The 19,302-nt window shown below is 43.9% G+C and overlaps 1 protein-coding gene across 18 annotated transcripts in view; it reads right to left on the bottom strand.

Annotated features, from left to right (window-relative positions):
* The window catches only part of tjp1a (tight junction protein 1a), a 187,227-nt gene that overhangs the window by 6,802 nt on the left and 161,123 nt on the right, over positions 1-19,302 (bottom strand). For 15 of the 18 annotated variants that reach the window (XM_014175461.2, XM_045708278.1, XM_014175454.2 and 12 more), the window contains 8 exons: positions 18,861-19,211; positions 16,428-16,736; positions 14,450-15,355; positions 14,037-14,119; positions 6,173-6,391; positions 3,722-3,831; positions 3,213-3,621; positions 2,769-2,986 (listed from right to left, as the gene is read on the bottom strand). In XM_014175461.2, coding sequence (XP_014030936.1) covers positions 2,769-2,986; positions 3,213-3,621; positions 3,722-3,831; positions 6,173-6,391; positions 14,037-14,119; positions 14,450-15,355; positions 16,428-16,736; positions 18,861-19,211 — 2,605 coding nt within the window. The remainder of the gene's footprint in view (positions 1-2,768; positions 2,987-3,212; positions 3,622-3,721; positions 3,832-6,172; positions 6,392-14,036; positions 14,120-14,449; positions 15,356-16,427; positions 16,737-18,860; positions 19,212-19,302) is intronic. The other 3 variants (XM_014175450.2, XM_014175451.2, XM_014175459.2) reach the window with 3 other exon arrangements.

Below are 19,302 nucleotides of genomic sequence, written 5' to 3'. Positions count from 1 at the left end.
CGACTTCGGCGATGTCATTTACAAAATAGCCTCCATCCATTTTGTCACCAAAGCCCCATATACTACCCACCACTGCGACTTGTACGCTCTCGTTGGCTGGCCCTCACTTCATACCCGTCGCCAAACCCACTGGCTCCAGGTCATCTACAAGACCCTGCTAGGTAAAGTCCCCTCTTATCTCAGCTCGCTGGTCACCATAGCAGCATGCGCTCCAGCAGGTACATCTCTCTGGTCACCCCCAAAGCCAATTCCTCTTTGGCCGCCTCTCCTTCCAGTTCTCTGCTGCCAATGACTGGAACGAACTACAAAAATCTCTGAAACTGGAAACACTCATCTCCCTCACTAGCTTTAGTGAGGGACTCATCTCCCCTTCCCCTACTGTATTTATTTATTTTGCTCTTTTGCACCCCATTATTTCTATTTCTACTTGCAAATCTACCAAATCTACCATTCCAGTGTTTAACTTGCTATATTGTATTTACTTTGCCACCTTGGCCTTTTTTTGCCTTTACCTCCCTTATCTCACCTCATTTGCTCACATTGTATATAGACTTATTTTTCTACTGTATTATTGACAGTATGTTTTACTCCATGTGTAACTCTGTGTTGTTGTATGTGTCAAACTGCTTTGCTTTATCTTGGCCAGGTCGCAATTGTAAATGAGAACTTAATTATTATTGACCATGCTTAAAGAGATATTCAATGTCTAATTTGTTATTGTTACCCATCTACCAATCACTGCCCTTCTTTATGAGGCTTTCGAAAAGCTCCCTGGTCTTTGTAGTTGAATCTGTGATTGAAATTCAATACTTTACTAAAAGACCTTACAGATGTTGTAGAGTTGAAGTCAGGAGTTTAGATACACCTAGGTTGGAGTCATTAAAACTTGTTTTTCAACCACTCCATACATTTATTGTTAACAAACTATAGTTTTGGCAAGTTGGTTAGGACATACACTTTGTGCACGACGCAAGTAAAAATTTCCATGAATTGTTTACAGACAGATTATTTCACTTATAATTCACTGTATTACAATTCCAGGGGGTCAGAAGTTTACATACACTAAGTTGACTGTGCCTTTAAACAGCTTGGAAAATTCCAGAAAATGATGTCATAGCTTTAGAAGCTTCTGATAGGCTAATTGACATCATTTGAGTCAATTGGAGGTGTACCTGTGGATGCATTTCAAGGCCTACCTTCAAACTCAGTGCCTCTTTGCTTGATATCATGGGAAAATCAAAAGAAATCAGACCTCAGAAAAAGTCTGGTCCATCCTTGGGAGCAATTTCCAAACGCCTGAAGGTACCACATTCATCTGTACAAACAATAGTACGCAAGTATAAACACCATGGGACCACACAGCCGTCATACCTTTCAGGAAGGAAATGCGTTCTGTCTCCTAGAGATGAACGTACTCTGGTGCGCAAAGTGCAAATCAATCCCAGGACAACAGCAAAGGACCTTGTGAAGATGTTGGAGGAAACAGGTACAAAAGTATCTATATCCACAGTAAAACGAGTCCCATATCGACATAACCTGAAAGGCCGCTCAGCAAGGAAGAAGCCACTGCTCCAAAACCACCATAAAAAAAGCCAGACTACGGTTTGCAACTGCACATTGGGATAAAGATCATACTTTTTGGAGAAATGTCCTCTAGTCTGATGATACAAAAATAGAACTGTTTGGCCATAATGACCATCACAAAATAGATGGCATTATGAGGCAGGAAAATTATGTGGATATATTGAAGCAACATCTCAAGACATCAGTCAGGAAGTTAAAGCTTGGTCGCAAATGGGTCTTCCAAATGGACAATGACCCCAAGCATACTTCCAAAGTTGTGGCACAACAAAGTCAAGGTATTGGAGTGGCTTTCACAAAGCCCTGACCTCACTCCTATAGATCATTTGTGGGCAGATGTGAAAAAGCGTGTGCGAGCAAGTAGGCCTACAAACCTGACTTAGTTACACCAGCTCTGTCAAGAGGAATGGGCCAAAATTCACCCAACTTATTGTTGGAGGCATGTGGAAGGCTACCTGAAACGTTTGACCCAATTCAAACAATTTAAAGGAAATGCTACCAAATACTAATTGAGTGCATGTAAACTTCTGACCCACTGGGAATATGATGAAAGAAATAAAAGCTGAAATAAATCACACTCTACTATTATTCTGACATTTCACATTCTTAAAATAAAGTGGTGATCCTAACTGACCTAAGACAGGACATTTTTTACTAGGATTAAATGTCAGGAATTGTGAAAAACTGAGTTTAAATGTATTTGGCTAAGGTGTATGTAAACTTCCGACTTCAACTGTATATATGGGGGAAAGAGGAAAGGGTAGTCATTAAAAAATCATGTCAGCACCTATATGATTTGTTAAGCAGTATTTTACTCCTGAACTAATTTAGGCTTGCTATAACAAAGAGGTGAATACTTATGCAATTACTATATTTTAGTTATTAGATTTTTATTAATTTGTATATATATATATATTTTTTTTTTTCACTTTGACATTATGGAGTATTTTGTGTAGGTCAATGACCAAAAAAAATCTATGAAATCTATTTCAATCTCACCTTGTAACGCAACAAAATGAAGAAAATCCAAGCAGGGTGAATACATCTAATACCCACCCCCAGCCAGCAATTAAGGTAGCTAAAAACACTTAAAACTGAGGAATAGAATATCTTAAGACTGGAATAAAGCTTGGCAAAAGACCATGTGAAATCTTCTAACTCCCGTGTACCATGAACCCATGTCTGACCTTTCTCCTTGTCCAGGGGGGGCAGGATGCTGTTGTCCCGGCAGACTTTGAAGTAGATCTCCTGTTCTACGCCCTCGGGGATGGCTCCCTGTGGAATGATGATGCTGACACCTGTCTCGATGGAGCTCAGCACCCCTCCATTACAGTTGAAGACCCCACGGGCTGTGGCCACCACCGTGTGACCTTCATCCTCATCATCATCCTCCAGAGCACTGGGGCTACAGGGGGAGAGAGTTGTCACAGTCAGATACCAGAACATAGAGCCAGTTAGAGCCCGCCTCTGAAACATTTGTGACACCTTCTGGACGGGCAAAGGCATTGGTATCATTCAATGTGTTAACTATAGAACTGTAAGAAACATGACCATGTGACTTTGCATACTTTCTTTTCTCTAGCCAAGCACAGAAACACTCCTCACTCCTGGGTGATGTTGAATCCTCTCACCTGACAGGGATGGCCTTGGGCACAGCGTTGATGTTGTTGTGCTGGTACTTGGACCTGTTGTCCATGGTGCGCGTGAAGGTGTCCATGCCAGAGTCCAGGTCTGTAAGCTGGGGGGAGATCTGGGGCTTGGCTGGGGCTGTGCTGTTGGCTGGGGCCTTGATGGCTGGGGCCAGGTCTGTTTTGTTGTTGGGCAGCAGGTTGTGGTTGAACTTGGGGCTGTCAAACTTCCTCTCGAAGGGCTTGGCGGAGTTGGTGTAGGGCTTGGGGACGTAGCGGTTGTAGCTGGTATTGGCCGGGGCCTTGGGCTGATCCTTCATTGCCGTACCGTTCACTGGAGACTTCTCAGGGTAACTCTTCTGGGGCAGGTAGTTGGTCATGACTGTGTCTGCTTTAGGAAAGTCATGAGGATCTGGTGAGTGAGTCATTGAGTGTGTGTGAGTATTATATTTATAGATGAAAATACTGCATGGAGAACTAGACTAGTGTGTGTCCTACACTATAGTGCTTACCCTCAGGTGAGGTGGGTTTGGGTAGTATGGCAGGTGGGGCAGTGGGGGTAACCTGGGGAACGGGTTCATATCTCCTCTCCACAGGACTGACCTTCTCCACTGACTCTGCCCTGTAAAAAAACACAAGAGCACATTCAACCAATGTCACAACAATGGCATAAACATTTGGGTTTAAGGTAAAGAAGAATTCAGGCCAGGGTTATAATGTATCACAGTTTGTCACACTTACTACTTCAAAAATCTAGACCTAAACAGAGATACATCAGCGATGTGCCATGTATCCTCAAGAGAAAGGTTCAATTACTGCAGTCCAGTTAGTCTGTTAGTTTTAATAAAACACAATGGCTCCATCTAGTTAATTGACTGTATTCATTTACACAGATTGCTTCTCCAAAACACACTTTCAAATATGCTTTCCACTACTAGTGCCCATAAAACCTTACAGTACAATTGATCATTTTGTAGCAGTTACAAGTGAATGGTTTTTGTTAATTAACTAATTACAGAACGGGGCAGAAACCATGTAGACATGGTACTAAAAATAAGTTTGTCAAAACAACACATAGGAGAATGGAGCACAGCAATACTGAAGCAAATAGCAATACTGACGCATACAGTGCAGCTTTGACATCCAAAGTAGCCTGAATGTCTCTTGAGGCAAGTTTTACAGTGGTTAAACACCTTGTATGAACAGTGAAACCTATTGTTGATAGTTGAAAGAACGAATAAAAGAATACTGTGATGGTATTTTTCCCTTCCCACACTTAATGTTGTATCTTTGGCATGGTCTTTGACTGAAGCGGAGATTGCACACAGTGTGGTACATCAAAGTAACCCTTCTACTGCCGCCCAGGAGGATAACAAAAAAAAAACACAGCTTTCCTTCAAAAAGTAGTTTTTCATTTGTCAGTATGGGCCAACCACCAACTCTGTCCTTTCAACTATAAGAGCACCATTTCCAAGGCAGGGTGAATCAATGTTCTGGTGGCAGTAGTGTGTGTTGCTGAGAGATATACTGTAGCCTAGCTTTAGACCCCAGGAGTAGTGTGTGTGTGCGTGTGCGTGTAGCCAAGATAAAACGCTTTAGACCCCCATGAGGTTTCTGTCTGGTGAGTGTGCTGCAGGGGGAGAGTATTGTGTCTCCCACCAGAGTATGTGAGCGGAGTTGAGCAGTGCTTTCATGGAGCGGTGCTTTCCAACCGCTCCGCTAAAAAACGCTCATAAAAAAATAATAAAAAATAAATAAAAAAAACTGCCGCTCCAAATTTGCTCCATTCATTAAAATCACAATTTAACCAACACCCATCTATTTTAGTGACTACTTGGACCTACCATTTGGTTTTGAAGTATTGAAACCAAACCATATGGTTTGAATGAAAAGCATTTAAACAAACAACAGGAAAAGGTGACTAAGAAGCGCTCATCATTTCAAATAGGCTACATGTCGTATTAAACAGCATATAAACACTAAATAGGTCGGGAGTCAGACAGGTAGCCAAAAATGAATGATTTAGGCTATATTATTTCAAGGTTGTAGCCTACAAAGAAATACATTTCGAAGCATTTGCAAGTGCGACACACTAGGCTGTCAGAGACATTAAGCGCTCAGTACTTAAAAAACATTTTGTTGTATTAAATCCTTAGTCTATAAATTGCACATAAAGGCTGTGACTTACTTAGAATTAGATACAAATTCAACAGAAAAATTCCTTATTAGGCTCCATCTACAGTGCCTTTGAATTAATTTTAAGAAACATGAGTCTGTGGCTTCATGTGATGGTGCCTGGAGAGCAGACCAAAAGCGGAGAGTACTGGTGATGCTAAACACCCCCCTTTTCTGTTGGTAGGACTAAAGGATTTTAGGTAAAACAACCCTATCAAAACAGAAAGCTCCTTGGAAGAGGTAATATGCAGGGCCTATTGGGCTAAAATCAATGATGGCCCATTGTATAGATAATAGAATGAAAATTAACTTAACTTTTAAGAGATCTGATCTTGAGTTTATAAATACTTTGCTACAATGATACACTTAGCTAGCTACCCACCTTGTTCCTTTCTGTTAGCATGTGCACGTAGTAAGTACACCATCATGCTTTCGGGATACCGGTCTTTTCAGATTCTATAATGATTATGTAGTTGTGGAAACTACATCACTGCACTCCCTCTTGCTCTTGGTCCTCCACATCTTTGTAAGTCACCTTGTGTTTTATCAGTTTCTTTATGAAAATATTTAGCATACTATATGACAGTAGCTAAAGCAAGGGGCTACAGCAGCACACAGGTAGACAAAAAAATGCATGCTGGGCCTGGCATGCCCTGAGCTCATGAAGTGAGGGCTACTGGAGCGAAATTGGAGCGAGCTCCACTCCACTCACATACTCCGTCTCCCACTACAGTGATTTGATTTCCTACCACATATCCCAGAGAGAGTGACGCGTGGGAGTGGGTTACCTGGGGTAGTTGTATCCAGGATGTGCTTGTGGTTGAGCAGCAGGTTTGGTTGCGATGACAGGTGTTGTCTGAGGAGGTGCCTTGCCTGTGTCCAAGCTGCGCCGGTCAAAGTAGGACAGCTGTTTCCTGTAGTACTCCTCATCTTCATCTGGGTCATAGTGGTTAGAGCGCACTATGTCATCATCGGACACCTCCCGGGGCTTCTGAGGCTCAGGGACTCTGAGAAGAGAGATAAAGAAGGGATGAGGCAATGTGGGGAGGTTAATTAAATACCAGATAAACCATACATAAAGAAATTCCTCTAAAATATATTGTGGGGCGTTTGTTTCGATCTCTAAATCAATACAATTTACCATATAACAAATCAGACAGAACTACAATGAAAACATCAGTGCTTCAATGATAAACATGTGTACAGGACAGCCTCTGCAATACACATATAGCATATTACTAAAATACTAAAAACCTCAAACTCTGCACATCAGTCAGTGTGCAGAGTTGGAAGGTAGTTTCTCTTAGTTTCCACTGAGGGGCGCTCCAAGACCAACAAACAGCAGCACCAGTGGTAGGCAGCGCATTGTTTTACGCAATTAAATGCTTGCAAGCCCTACCCAACAGTGCAGTATTCTTATAAAAAAGTGGAACTAGTAAGAAATTACAAACAAAAAAAAACCAAGAAATATGAGGAAGCCATATACAGGGTACATGTACAATGTGCAGGGATACTGGAGTATTTGAGGTAGATATGTACATGTAGGCAGGGATTAGGACTGGTAGCAGGATAAATAATAATAATAGTAAGCAGTATGGCAGCAGCATCAGTGGTGAGTGTGTGCGTGGTGGTAAGTGTGTATGTCAGTGTTAATGTGAGTGTGCAAGTGTCATGTAAACAGGTCTGAAAAGTGACTGGTAGCAGGAATATAAACTTATGGTAATATACACTGCTCAAAAAAATAAAGGGAACACTAAAATAACACATCCTAGATCTGAATGAATGAAATAATCTTATTAAATACTTTTTTCTTTACATAGTTGAATGTGCTGACAACAAAATCACACAAAAATAATCAATGGAAATCCAATTTATCAACCCATGGAGGTCTGGATTTGGAGTCACACTCAAAATTAAAGTGGAAAACCACACTACAGGCTGATCCAACTTTCATGTAATGTCCTTAACCTGTTGGGTCTAGGGGGCAGCATTTGCACGTCTGGATAAAAAAAATGTACCCGATTTAATCTGGTTACTAATCCTACCCAGTAACTAGAATATGCATATACTTATTATATATGGATAGAAAACACTCTAAAGTTTCCAAAACTGTTTGAATGGTGTCTGTGAGTATAACAGAACTCATTTGGCAGGCAAAACCCTGAGACATTTTCTGACAGGAAGTGGATACCTGATGTGTTGTATTGACTTTAAACCTATCCCATTGAAAAACACAGGGGTTTAGGAATATTTTGGCACTTCCTATTGCTTCCACTAGATGTCACCAGCCTTTACAAAGTGTTTTGAGTCTTCTGGAGGGAGATCTGACCGAACAAGAGCCATGGAACGGTGATGTCCCATTAGACACCTGGCGCGCTACTTCATGTTGGGTACCCTCGTTCCAATACGTTATAAAAGGCTATGCATTCGTCCACCTTGAATATTATTCATGTTCTGGTTAAAAAGGCCCTAATGATTTATGCTATACAACGTTTGACATGTTTGAACGAACGGAAATATATTTTTTCCCCTCGTTCATGACGAGAAGTCCGGCTGGCTTACATCATGTGCTAACGAGACGGAGATTTTTGGACATAAATGATGAGCTTTTTTGAACAAAACTACATTCGTTATGGACCTGTGATACCTGGAAGTGACATCTGATGAAGAGAATCAAAGGTAATGGATTATTTACATAGTATTTTCGATTTTAGATCTCCCCAACATGACGTCTAGTCTGTATCGCAACGCGTATTTTTCTGGGCACAGTGCTCAGATTATTGCAAAGTGTGATTTCCCAGTAAGGTTATTTTTAAATCTGGCAAGTTGATTGCGTTCAAAAGATGTAAATCTATAATTCTTTAAATGACAATATAATATTTTACCAATGTTTTCTAATTTTAATTATTTAATTTGTGACGCTGACTTGACTGCCGGTTATTGGAGGGAAACGATTTCCTCAACATCAATGCCATAGTAAAACGCTGTTTTTGTATATAAATATGAACTTGATAGAACTAAAAATGCATGCATTGTCTAACATAATGTCCTAGGAGTGTCATCTGATGGAGATTGTAAAAGGTTAGTGTATCATTTTAGCTGGTTTTATGGTTTTGGTGACCCTGTCTTTGACTTGACAAAACATTACACACAACTCTTGTAAATGTACTGTCCTAACATACTCTAAATTTATGCTTTCGCCGTAAAACCTTTTTGAAATCGTAAAACGTGGTTAGATTAAGGAGATGTTTATCTTTCAAATGGTGTAACATAGTTGTATTTTTGAAAAATTTGAATTTTGACATTTATTTGGATTCAAATTTGCCGCTCTTGAAATGCACCTGCTGTTGATGGAGTGCACCACAGGTGGCACGCTAGCGTCCCACCTAGCCCCAAGAGGTTAAAACAAGTCAAAATGAGTAGCGTGTGTGGCCTCCACGTGCCTGTATGACCTCCCTACAACGCCTGGGCATGCTCCTGATGAGGTGGCGGATGGTCTCCTGAGGGATCTCCTCCCAGACCTGGACTAAAGCATCCACCAACTCCTGGACAGTCTGTGGTGCAACGTGGCGTTGGTGGATGGAGCGAGACATGATGTCCCAGATGTGCTCAATTGGATTCAGGTCTGGGGAACGGGCGGGCCAGTCCATAGCATCAATGCCTTCCTCTTGCAGGAACTGCTGACACACACCAGCCACATGAGGTCTAGCATTGTCTTGCATTAGGAGGAACCCAGGGCCAACCGCACCAGCATATGGTCTCACAAGGGGTCTGAGGATCTCATCTCGGTACCTAACGGCAGTCAGGCTACCTCTGGCGAGCACATGGAGGGCTGTGCAGCCCCCCAAAGAAATGCCACCCCACACCATGACTGACCCACCGCCAAACCGGTCATGCTGGAGGATGTTGCAGGCAGCAGAACGTTCTCCACGGCGTCTCCAGATTCTGTCACGTCGGTCACATGTGCTCAGTGTGAACCTGCTTTCATCTGTGAAGAGCACAGGGCGCCAGTGGCGAATTTGCCAATCTTGGTGTTCTCTGGCAAATGCCAAACGTCCTGCACGGTGTTGGGCTGTAAGCACAACCCCCACCTGTGGACGTTGGGCCCTCATACCACCCTCATGGAGTCTGTTTCTGACCGTTTGAGCAGACACATGCACATTTGTGGCCTGCTGGAGGTCATTTTGCAGGGCTCTGGCAGTGCTCCTCCTGCTCCTCCTTGCACAAAGGCAGAGGTAGCGGTCCTGCTGCTGGGTTGTTGCCCTCCTACGGCCTCCTCCACGTCTCCTGATGTACTGGCCTGTCTCCTGGTAGCGCCTCCATGCTCTGGACACTACGCTGACAGACACAGCAAACCTTCTTGCCACAGCTCGCATTGATGTGCCATCCTGGATGAGCTGCACTACCTGAGCCACTTGTGTGGGTTGTAGACTCCGTTTCATGCTACCACTAGAGTGAAAGCATCGCCAGCATTCAAAAGTGACCAAAACATCAGCCAGGAAGCATAGGAACTGAGAAGTGGTTTGTGATCACCACCTGCAGAACCACTCCTTTATTGGGGGTGTCTTGCTAATTGCCTATAATTTCCACCTGTTGTCTATTCCATTTGCACAACAGCATGTGAAATTTATTGTCAATCAGTGTTGCTTCCTAAGTGGACAGTTTGATTTCACAGAAGTGTGATTGACTTGGAGTTACATTGTGTTGTTTAAGTGTTCCCTTTATTTTTTTGAGCAGTGTACATCTAAACAGGAGTAATAGTGATCAGTAGAAGGATAAATAGATACAGTACATACTAATGGCAATCAATAATCAATTAACTGCAGCGTAGTGGTAGTAATACATCTAATCAATAATTATCTTGCTCTCCAATGCACTGTAATTTTAAGTAACTGGCCAGTGAAAATCTAACTTCAAAGTTAATATTCTGTTAACCTCTACGGATCTGTGTCCCTATAACGGGACGATTGTTGCTAACCTGCGCTAATGTGACTAGAATGACGTTGTAAGTAACAGCAAACTTTCCAGGACATAGACATGTCTTATATGGGCAAAAAGCTTAAATTCTTGTTAATCTAACTGCACTGTCCAATTTACAGTAGCTATTACAGTGAAAAAAAAACATGCTATTGTTTGAGAAGAGTGCACAACACCAAAAGCTTTTATCATAGCAACTGGTTTGATACATTCACCTCTGAAGGTAAATAATGTACTTACATTCAGTAATCTTGCTCTGATTTGTCATCCTGACGGTCCCAGAGATAAAATGTTGCATAGTTTTGTTTGATAAAATAAATGTTTATATTCAAATGTAGGAACTGGGTTCTACAGTTTGAACCCCTGCTGTCTTATATTCTCCTACATTAATTTCACATTTCCACAAACTTCAAAGTGTTTCCTTACAATGCCAAGTAGCGAGCCTTTAAATAAGAATTTGTTCTTAACTGATTTTTCTAGTTAAATAATGGATGCAAGGACATACATTTGGTGTATTAGAAGCTATTATTTGTACCATGATTGTCTTCAATATTTTATTTACACAAAGTTCGCAGATTTTCAATTCACTGTAATGGGGATCCTTTTTTCTGTTAACAATACCTGCAATACCGCGGTCGGCCTTGAACTCCGTGGCTTCAATGAGAGGGGGCAGTCGTTCTCCCCCGGGGTATGCCCACACCATTCCAACATAGAAAAACTTCCTTTTAACTAATTAATTAATTACCATTTTTGGGCGGAAAACTACTTCACTCATATTGTAATTTTTAATTATAGGTCATATTGTATAGAAATTTGGAAACACTGGACAGTTACTTTAAGCTTTAAAACGGCAAGGTTTTCTCTCTGCCTCATGGCAAAATAGGTTGAATTGCAGGATATTAGCTTTATAGCTGCAACAATAAAACATTTCTCTACTCCATGACAAAATGTGTAGAATTGCTGGAAATTAGCTTGACAACTGACATTTTTTCTCTCCAATGCCAAGTAGCGAGCCTTTACAATGTTCATTCCCACGGCCCAAGACTTGGTTCGTCCGGCCATGGTAAATCTATATGTATGCGATTTTTATTTAACTCTAGTTGTGTTCTGAATTTGCTAACACAAATGTGGTCCCCGGCCCCAATACCTTTGAGAACCAATGGTTTAGGATTCTGTTGGTCTGAGCCTTGATGCAACTGTACCACCTGTGGGATGTGAGTATGGAGAACAGTTCTCAGACACACCCTGGAATGTACGTCCTGGATGGCTGGGAGCTCACCCCCAGTGATGCGCTGGGCTGTCCGCACCTCCCTATGTAGGGCTTTCGGGTCGAGGACGGTGCAGTTGCCATACCAGACGGTGATGCAACCAGTCAGATTGCTCTTGAAGGTGCAGCTGTAAAAGTTCCTAAGGATCCGAGGGGGCATGTCAAATCGTTTCAGCCTCCTGAGGAAGAAGAGGCACTGCTGTGCCTTATTCACAATTGTGCTGGTATGACAGGACCATGTTAAGTCCTCAGTGATGTGGACACAGAGTAACTTGAAGCTCTTGACCCTCTCGATGTGAATGAGGGTGTGCACCCTCCCCTGTTTCCTGTAGTCCAAGATCAGCTCGTTAGTCTTGCTGACGTTGAGGGAGAGGTTGTTGTCCTGGAAGTCTCTGACCTACTTCCTGTCTTCGCCATTGGTGATCAGGCCTATCACCGCTGTGTTGTCAGCAAACTTGGAGTTGGAGTCGTGTGTGGTCACAGTCGTGGGTGAACTGGGAGTACAGGAGGGGGCTAAGCACACACGGAGTGGGTCCGTGAGGATCCCCCTTGTTGAGGGTCAGCGTGGCGGAGGTGTTGTTGCCTACTTGGAGCGTGTCTAGGGTGTCTGGGATGATGGAGTTCATGTGTGCCATGACCAACCTTTCAAAGCACTTAATTATTACAGATGTGAGTGCTACAAGACAGCAGTCAAATTGGCAGGATGCCTTAGAGTTTTTAGGAACAGGAATGATGGTAGTCAGCTTGAAACATGGGGATTACCGACTGGGACAAGGAGAGGTTGAAAATGTCCTTGAAGAAGCCTGCCAGCTGGTCTGCACATGCCCCGAGGACACACCCTGGAATACCGTCTGGCCCTGCAGTCTTACGAGTGTTGACCCACTTAAAAAACGTTACTCATGTCAGCCTCAGAGAGAGATCACCCAGTCCTCCGGCTCCTCAGCGGGGGCCCTCATGATGGGCTCTGTGTTGTTTTAGTCGAAGCACGCATAAAAAACATTGAGATTGTCTGGTAGAGAGGCATCGTTAGGCAGATCATGGCTAGGGCATCCTTTGTAGTCCATAATTTACTGTAGCCCTTGCCACATGCGTCAGAGCCGGTATAATAGGATGCTACCTTGTTCAGATCTTGCCCTTTTGCTTGTTCGATAGCGCTGCAGAGATCGTAGCGGGACTTCTTGTATGCAATCGTGTCCTCAGCCATTGCCTCGTGGTTGGCTGCTATAGCCCTGTGAGCAGTAGCTGTCCTTTAGCTTAGCACGCAGCTCTGTGTTAATTTAGGGCTTTTGTTTGGGGAAGCAGCAAACCTTCACTGTGGAGACGTCAGTGATGCATTTCCTGATGAACATATTCCAGTCAGCGCTAGCAAAGCAGTCCTGTAGAATAGCTTCTGCTCTGGTAGACCATTTTTCTATGGAGCTCATCATGGGTCTTCCTGTTTGAGCTTTTGTTTGTAAACAGGAAGCAGGAGTGGCATGGAATTAAAATCATTGGCAAGAAGAAAAGCAGCATCCGGGTGCATGGTTTCCTGCTTGTTTATAGCCTCGTACAGTTCATCAAGTGCCAGCTTGTTGTTGTTCTCCTGAAGTGGAATATATACAGCAGTCACAATAATAGATGAAAAGTATCTCAGGAGGTAAAAAGGTCAGCATTTGACCATCAGGTATTTCAAGATGTGAACAATAGGACAAAACTCCATTCCACTGTGCAAGAGTCTGCACACAATTTGCTGTTGATGAAGAGACATACCCCTCCCCCTCTGGATTTCCCTGAATCCGATGTCCTGTCCGCTCAGAGAACAGAGGATATTGCAATTACGAGAGTCCCGTTGATCCCGAATCTGCGAGAGGTCATCCATCTTATTATCAAGTGACTGTACATTGGCCAAAAGAATGGAGGGAAGTGGTGGCTGGTTTTCCTTTCGCCTTTGTCTCACCAGAACACCAGCTCTCCTGCCTCGTTTTTTCCGGCATTTCTTCTTGGGTAGCCCGAAGATTTGGTTGGAGGTACACAAAGAGCCCAGGGCAGATGAGTCGAACTCGAAGTTGAATCCAGAACTGAGTTTAGTAACAGCCGGTCTGATGTTCAAAAGTATTTGTCGATCATATGTAATGATAGCGGATACGTTTAGTGCAAAAAAAGTAGATAAACGCCCAAATAATAGCTAAGTTGGGTCGGCGCACGCAAGAAGACGGCAGCCATACAATACAGTACACAGTCATATTCATATCATATCTTCCAAAGTAATTTACTTTTCTAAGCCCTATTATCCACTTCAGAGTGGATCACCTGACAGCCCTAACAAACACATCAGGCCCTCAAAGATAAAGCAGCATCTGTTCTGTGGTGTGATGTAGTATGTTTGTGGTGGGGGGAGGGCTCAATGCTGTACTCCATTGACTCATTACCTGAACGATTTCTCCTGGTCCAGATTGCTGAGAGAGTTGGCTTTAGGAATGGACGCACCTGGTTTGGTGGGCAGATCTGCTGACTGTGGGAGCAAGATTGAAATGCAAATAAAATTCCTGGAAAAGTAAACCTTTACGGACATCACTTGGACCAACCAAATATAATTAGAAGAGGTCTGGGTCAGGTAATCCTGTGAGCATTACCAGTGCTTGACTTGGACTGAAATAGGTTCCGGTACTCATTTTGAGTGCCGGTACTGTTTGTATTTAGGTGCAGAAGCTCCACAATACATTTGAGCTAATATTCTAGAAGAGGAACAGGAGCTCAAGCAATAAATATTTGAGCTCCTGCCCAAGTCAAGCACTGAGCATTACACACGTGCACAAGAATGAGGTGTTTTCCAGATGCTTACCCTGAGCCCGAAGGCGTCCACTGCCTCCTTGGCTCGGTCCACAGACACTGAGCGCTTGTTCTCAAACATCTTGACCCTGGACAACACCGACTGGGCCCTTATGGCCGGGTCGTCCTCCGGCTCAACTCTGGGGGGAGGGGGAGGGAGATTGGGGGCTGTAGTGAGCAGCACCTCCCCAGGTGAGGGACGGAGAGCCTCTGGTTGTGGTTTGGGTGTGGGCACGGGGGCGTCAAAGTTCATGATGGGTTCATACTGTTGGGGCGGGGGCTTGTAGCCTCGGTGCTGAGGTGGTGCCTGGTTGTAGGCAGGCCCAGGTCCTGTCCGCTGGGCAGGCTCCCCCTGGTAGTACTGTTTAGGGGGCTCTGGAGAGCGTGTTGCAGGGGGATACGGGTGAGGCTCCTGGTCGTAACGTAGAGGAGCGTAGCCCCCTGGGCCGGATGGAGGAGACTCATCGTAGCGGATGGGTCCTGGTCCTGCAGGTTTTCCGTAGCGAGGTCGTCCGTTGTAGCCCAGTGGGGCCTCATCGTAGCGCGGTTGAGGAGGGCTGTAGTCTCGCTCGGGTCCGTCTTCGTAGGACAGCCGGGGGTCGTAGCCATGCCCAGGGGCTTGCTGTTGCTGGTGGGGTGGTGGGCCAGAGGTCTGCTGGTTGTAGGGAGGCCACTGGTCATCGTAGTGAGGCACGCTTTTCTCGTGGTGCAGTTGAGAGTCGAAGTTACGATACTTTGGTTCCAGGTAGCCACCCCCGTCGTAGCGGTTAGGCGGGTGATCGTAATCTCTGTATGGGTGTTGGTCCTGGTATGGAGGCTGGGACTCGTAGGTCATGGGCGGCCCCGTCGCCGGAGACGGCTTTACACCACCATGGTTCACTCTGACTGGTTCCTCCAGGTAGGGATCTTTCTTGTACATCTGAGGAAATAAACAATGGAAGAAACATATGGTGAGTAATGGGACAAGAACAACTAGCAGCACACATCCAATAAATAAATGTGTATATAAATATAAGAATCAAGTAAGAGAAGACAACGTAGAATATTAAAACAGAAGATTAATAATGGCTGAAGAAGGAAGCAGAGAGGAAGCAGGGAGACCTGAAATAGAGACACTCAGAGGTAGGGGTTAAAGGTCAGGTCAAACAGAATGCAGGTCTGAATGTCAGATCACAGCAGCCAATACGCTCAATATATATACACAACATACCACTTTAGTTTAAACTGCAACCCAAAAACAAAACTAACAAAGTTGATACAAAACAAAATAAAAAATATATCTTGATAACATTACAAGCCAAATGAAATTACCGTAATAAGATATCTGGAACTTTACAAGCAAATGTTTATCATACAATGTAAACCATTTCAAAAACCATGGCATTTGAAAAGTAGTCATTGAACATCATCACTTTTCTGAGTTCAGAAAGTCATTATTTACTTTAACTTCATGGGATGTTTAAAATCCATAAAACGTATACTCCACAGTTGGAGCGGAATGGCTACATTTCAAATTCAGGGAATAAAACATCAATAAAATATCCAAAATACTGATTGATGACTTTAAGAGAATGTCGCCAAATAAATCTATATAATTAAATGGTCCATTCAGTCTGCATCAACCAATATACCACCACTATCTGTTCTACTGCTACGTTTAAACAGAAAAGAGAAACCAACTGAAACATGTTGTAGCCATGCAAAGAGGGTAAGCAACAGTGAGAGCCTCAGGTTCTTCGCTGCTCTTCTCTATATAGGTACCACACAAATGCAGCAATCAGTCTATATTCTCCTCCAAGAAGCCCACTGTTGTTTACGAGTGCTCAGATACACACAGTCGCTCTCTCACTCTCTCTCAGAAGCACACAGTGGACAGCGGGCAGGCATGCAAGAGTGAAAGGAAAGCGTGACGGGCAGTACACAGGCAGGCAGCGACAGGCCACAGCGGACTGACAGCAGGGTCGGCCAGGCCACGTCCAGACGATGGGTACCTGTGGTTCTGAACTGGGCGGTCCGGATTGTAGGGGTTCGGGTTCTAGCGTTGGGGCCGGGGCCAGGGGCTGAGCTAGATCAGGGGTGGGCATCCTAAGCCAGTCAGCCTCGGGGCCGGGGCCTGGGCTGGGTTCGCTCTGGGGAGCAGCGATAGGGCCAAGGCTTAAACCATGGCTCAAACCAGCTACACCATTTACAGTGTTGTCGACAGCAGGGGGCGCTGCCTCTGTCTCAGCCAGTAACACAGGCTGCTCAGGCTGCTGGGGGAGGATAGGCATGGTGGCCGGAACAGCCTCTGCTTTCTCATTCTGTGAAGTGGTTCAGAAACGTTTAATACACGGTGCTACTGCACGAGGGAGATACACCCTCACTAATGTTAATGTTACAGCGTAACAGCCTGCTCTGTACCTCCTCCACCGACCGACTCAGTAACTCACCATCCTCGGACCAAATTCAACTGATGGCTTTAGATGATCAATCTGCCACGTAAGAATTCGCAACAGGACAAAGTTTCTGTTGTTAATGTAGTCTGATTGGATTTTAATTCTAGATTACAGTACAATGTTTTGCTTTTCTTTTTTTCTCTTTTACACATCAGAAGACAAACTTTTTGTGGATATCATAACGGCCGAATCGACCCAGATAAATACATTTACAGCAATAGGTGGTTAACACTGACATTTCCAACATGCACATAATACTTTCTGGTATCACGGTATCAGTCCGAATCACAAGTGAAACAACTAGGAAGAGCACATGGGTGGGTACCGATACAGACACTTGACAGACACAAAACTTCTTCTCGTCAGTGAGAACATCGACATCAACAGTCACACTAACACAGGTGGTGAACACTGATTATAACAGTCCCACTAACACAGGTCGTGAACACTGATTATAACAGTCACACTAACACAGGTGGTGAATACTGATTATAACAGTCACACTAACACAGGTCGTGAACACTGATTATAACAGTCACACTAACACAGGTGGTGAACACTGATTATAACAGTCACACTAACACAGGTGGTGAATACTGATTATAACAGTCACACTAACACAGGTCGTGAATACTGATTATAACAGTCACACTAACACAGGTCGTGAATACTGATTATAACAGTCACACTAACACAGGTCGTGAATACTGATTATAACAGTCACACTAACACAGGTCGTGAATACTGATTATAACAGTCACACTAACACAGGTCGTGAATACTGATTATAACAGTCACACTAACACAGGTCGTGAATACTGATTATAACAGTCCCACTAACACAGGTCGTGAACACTGATTATAACAGTCACACTAACACAGGTGGTGAATACTGATTATAACAGTCACACTAACACAGGTCGTGAACACTGATTATAACAGTCACACTAACACAGGTGGTGAACACTGATTATAACAGTCACACTAACACAGGTGGTGAATACTGATTATAACAGTCACACTAACACAGGTCGTGAATACTGATTATAACAGTCACACTAACACAGGTCGTGAATACTGATTATAACAGTCACACTAACACAGGTCGTGAATACTGATTATAACAGTCACACTAACACAGGTCGTGAATACTGATTATAACAGTCACACTAACACAGGCCGTGAATACTGATTATAACAGTCACACTAACACAGGTGGTGAATACTGATTATAACAGTCACACTAACACAGGCCGTGAATACCGATTATAACAGTCACACCAACACAGGTTGTGAATACCGATTATAACACTCACACTAACACAGGTTGTGAATACCGATTATAACAGTCACACTAACACAGGTTGTGAATACCGATTATAACAGTCACACTAACACAGGTTGTGAATACTGATTATAACAGTCACACTAACACAGGTCGTGAACACTGATTATAACACTAACACATGTCGTGAATATTGATTATAACAGTCACACTAACACAGGTGGTGAATACCGATTATAACAGTCACACTAACACAGGTGGTGAATACCGATTATAACAGTCACACTAACACAGGTGGTGAATACCGATTATAACAGTCACACTAACACAGGTGGTGAATACCGATTATAACAGTCACACTAACACAGGTCGTGAATACCGATTATAACAGTCACACTAACACAGGTCGTGAATACCGATTATAACAGTCACACTAACACATGTCGTGAATACTGATTATAACAGTCAAGCTTATTCTTGCTTTTTTCCATTTTTTTCTTCAAAAATAAAAAACACACACAAACAACGATAGTGAATAAATACTTAAGTGGACACAAATTTTCTTTCCATCTTTTTTGTTTGTTTTGTGTTAGTAGATAATACTGTTTTAAAACACTGCTTCAATAGCGGCGCCAGAACACCCTCCTCACGCACACCACGGATTCGAGACAACAGGGCAGATGCACGGCTCTCATAAACGGTACCTGCTGGGCCGCTGGTGCCTTGAATCCGGCTGGGTTGATCCGGTTCAGGGGGTCGGGCTGCACTGTGTGCTGGTACCCGCCGTACCCCAGGGGCTCCTGGATTACTGGCGGGTCCTCTCGGACGGGCTCCGAGGAGCGGGTGATGGCGGGCTCAGTGGGTAGGCCCACCTCGTCGTTCAGCGTCTCGTCTAGTTCCTGGTCGGTGTAGGCCCCGCCCTCTGTGTCCGTGTCCTCGTAGTCGGAGGTGTGGCGGCTGTCCGTGCTGTACATGGAGTACTCACTGCCCGGAGCCGACAGGTACGACAGACGGTCATCATGCAGATCCAGGTCATCATCTGGAGCACCGTCCGCCTGGGGACACACGACAGGAGGACAGCAGGGGTGATAAAGAGCAGAAGCAGCAACATTACAGTGAGGAGAAACGAATGGCAAAGAAAAACGT

This window comes from Salmo salar, chromosome ssa26 (assembly GCF_905237065.1).
Source record: "Salmo salar chromosome ssa26, Ssal_v3.1, whole genome shotgun sequence".
NCBI lineage: Eukaryota > Metazoa > Chordata > Actinopteri > Salmoniformes > Salmonidae > Salmo > Salmo salar.
Note: the sequence above shows the minus strand (reverse complement) of the source record. Positions and strands in the feature narration are given on the sequence as shown.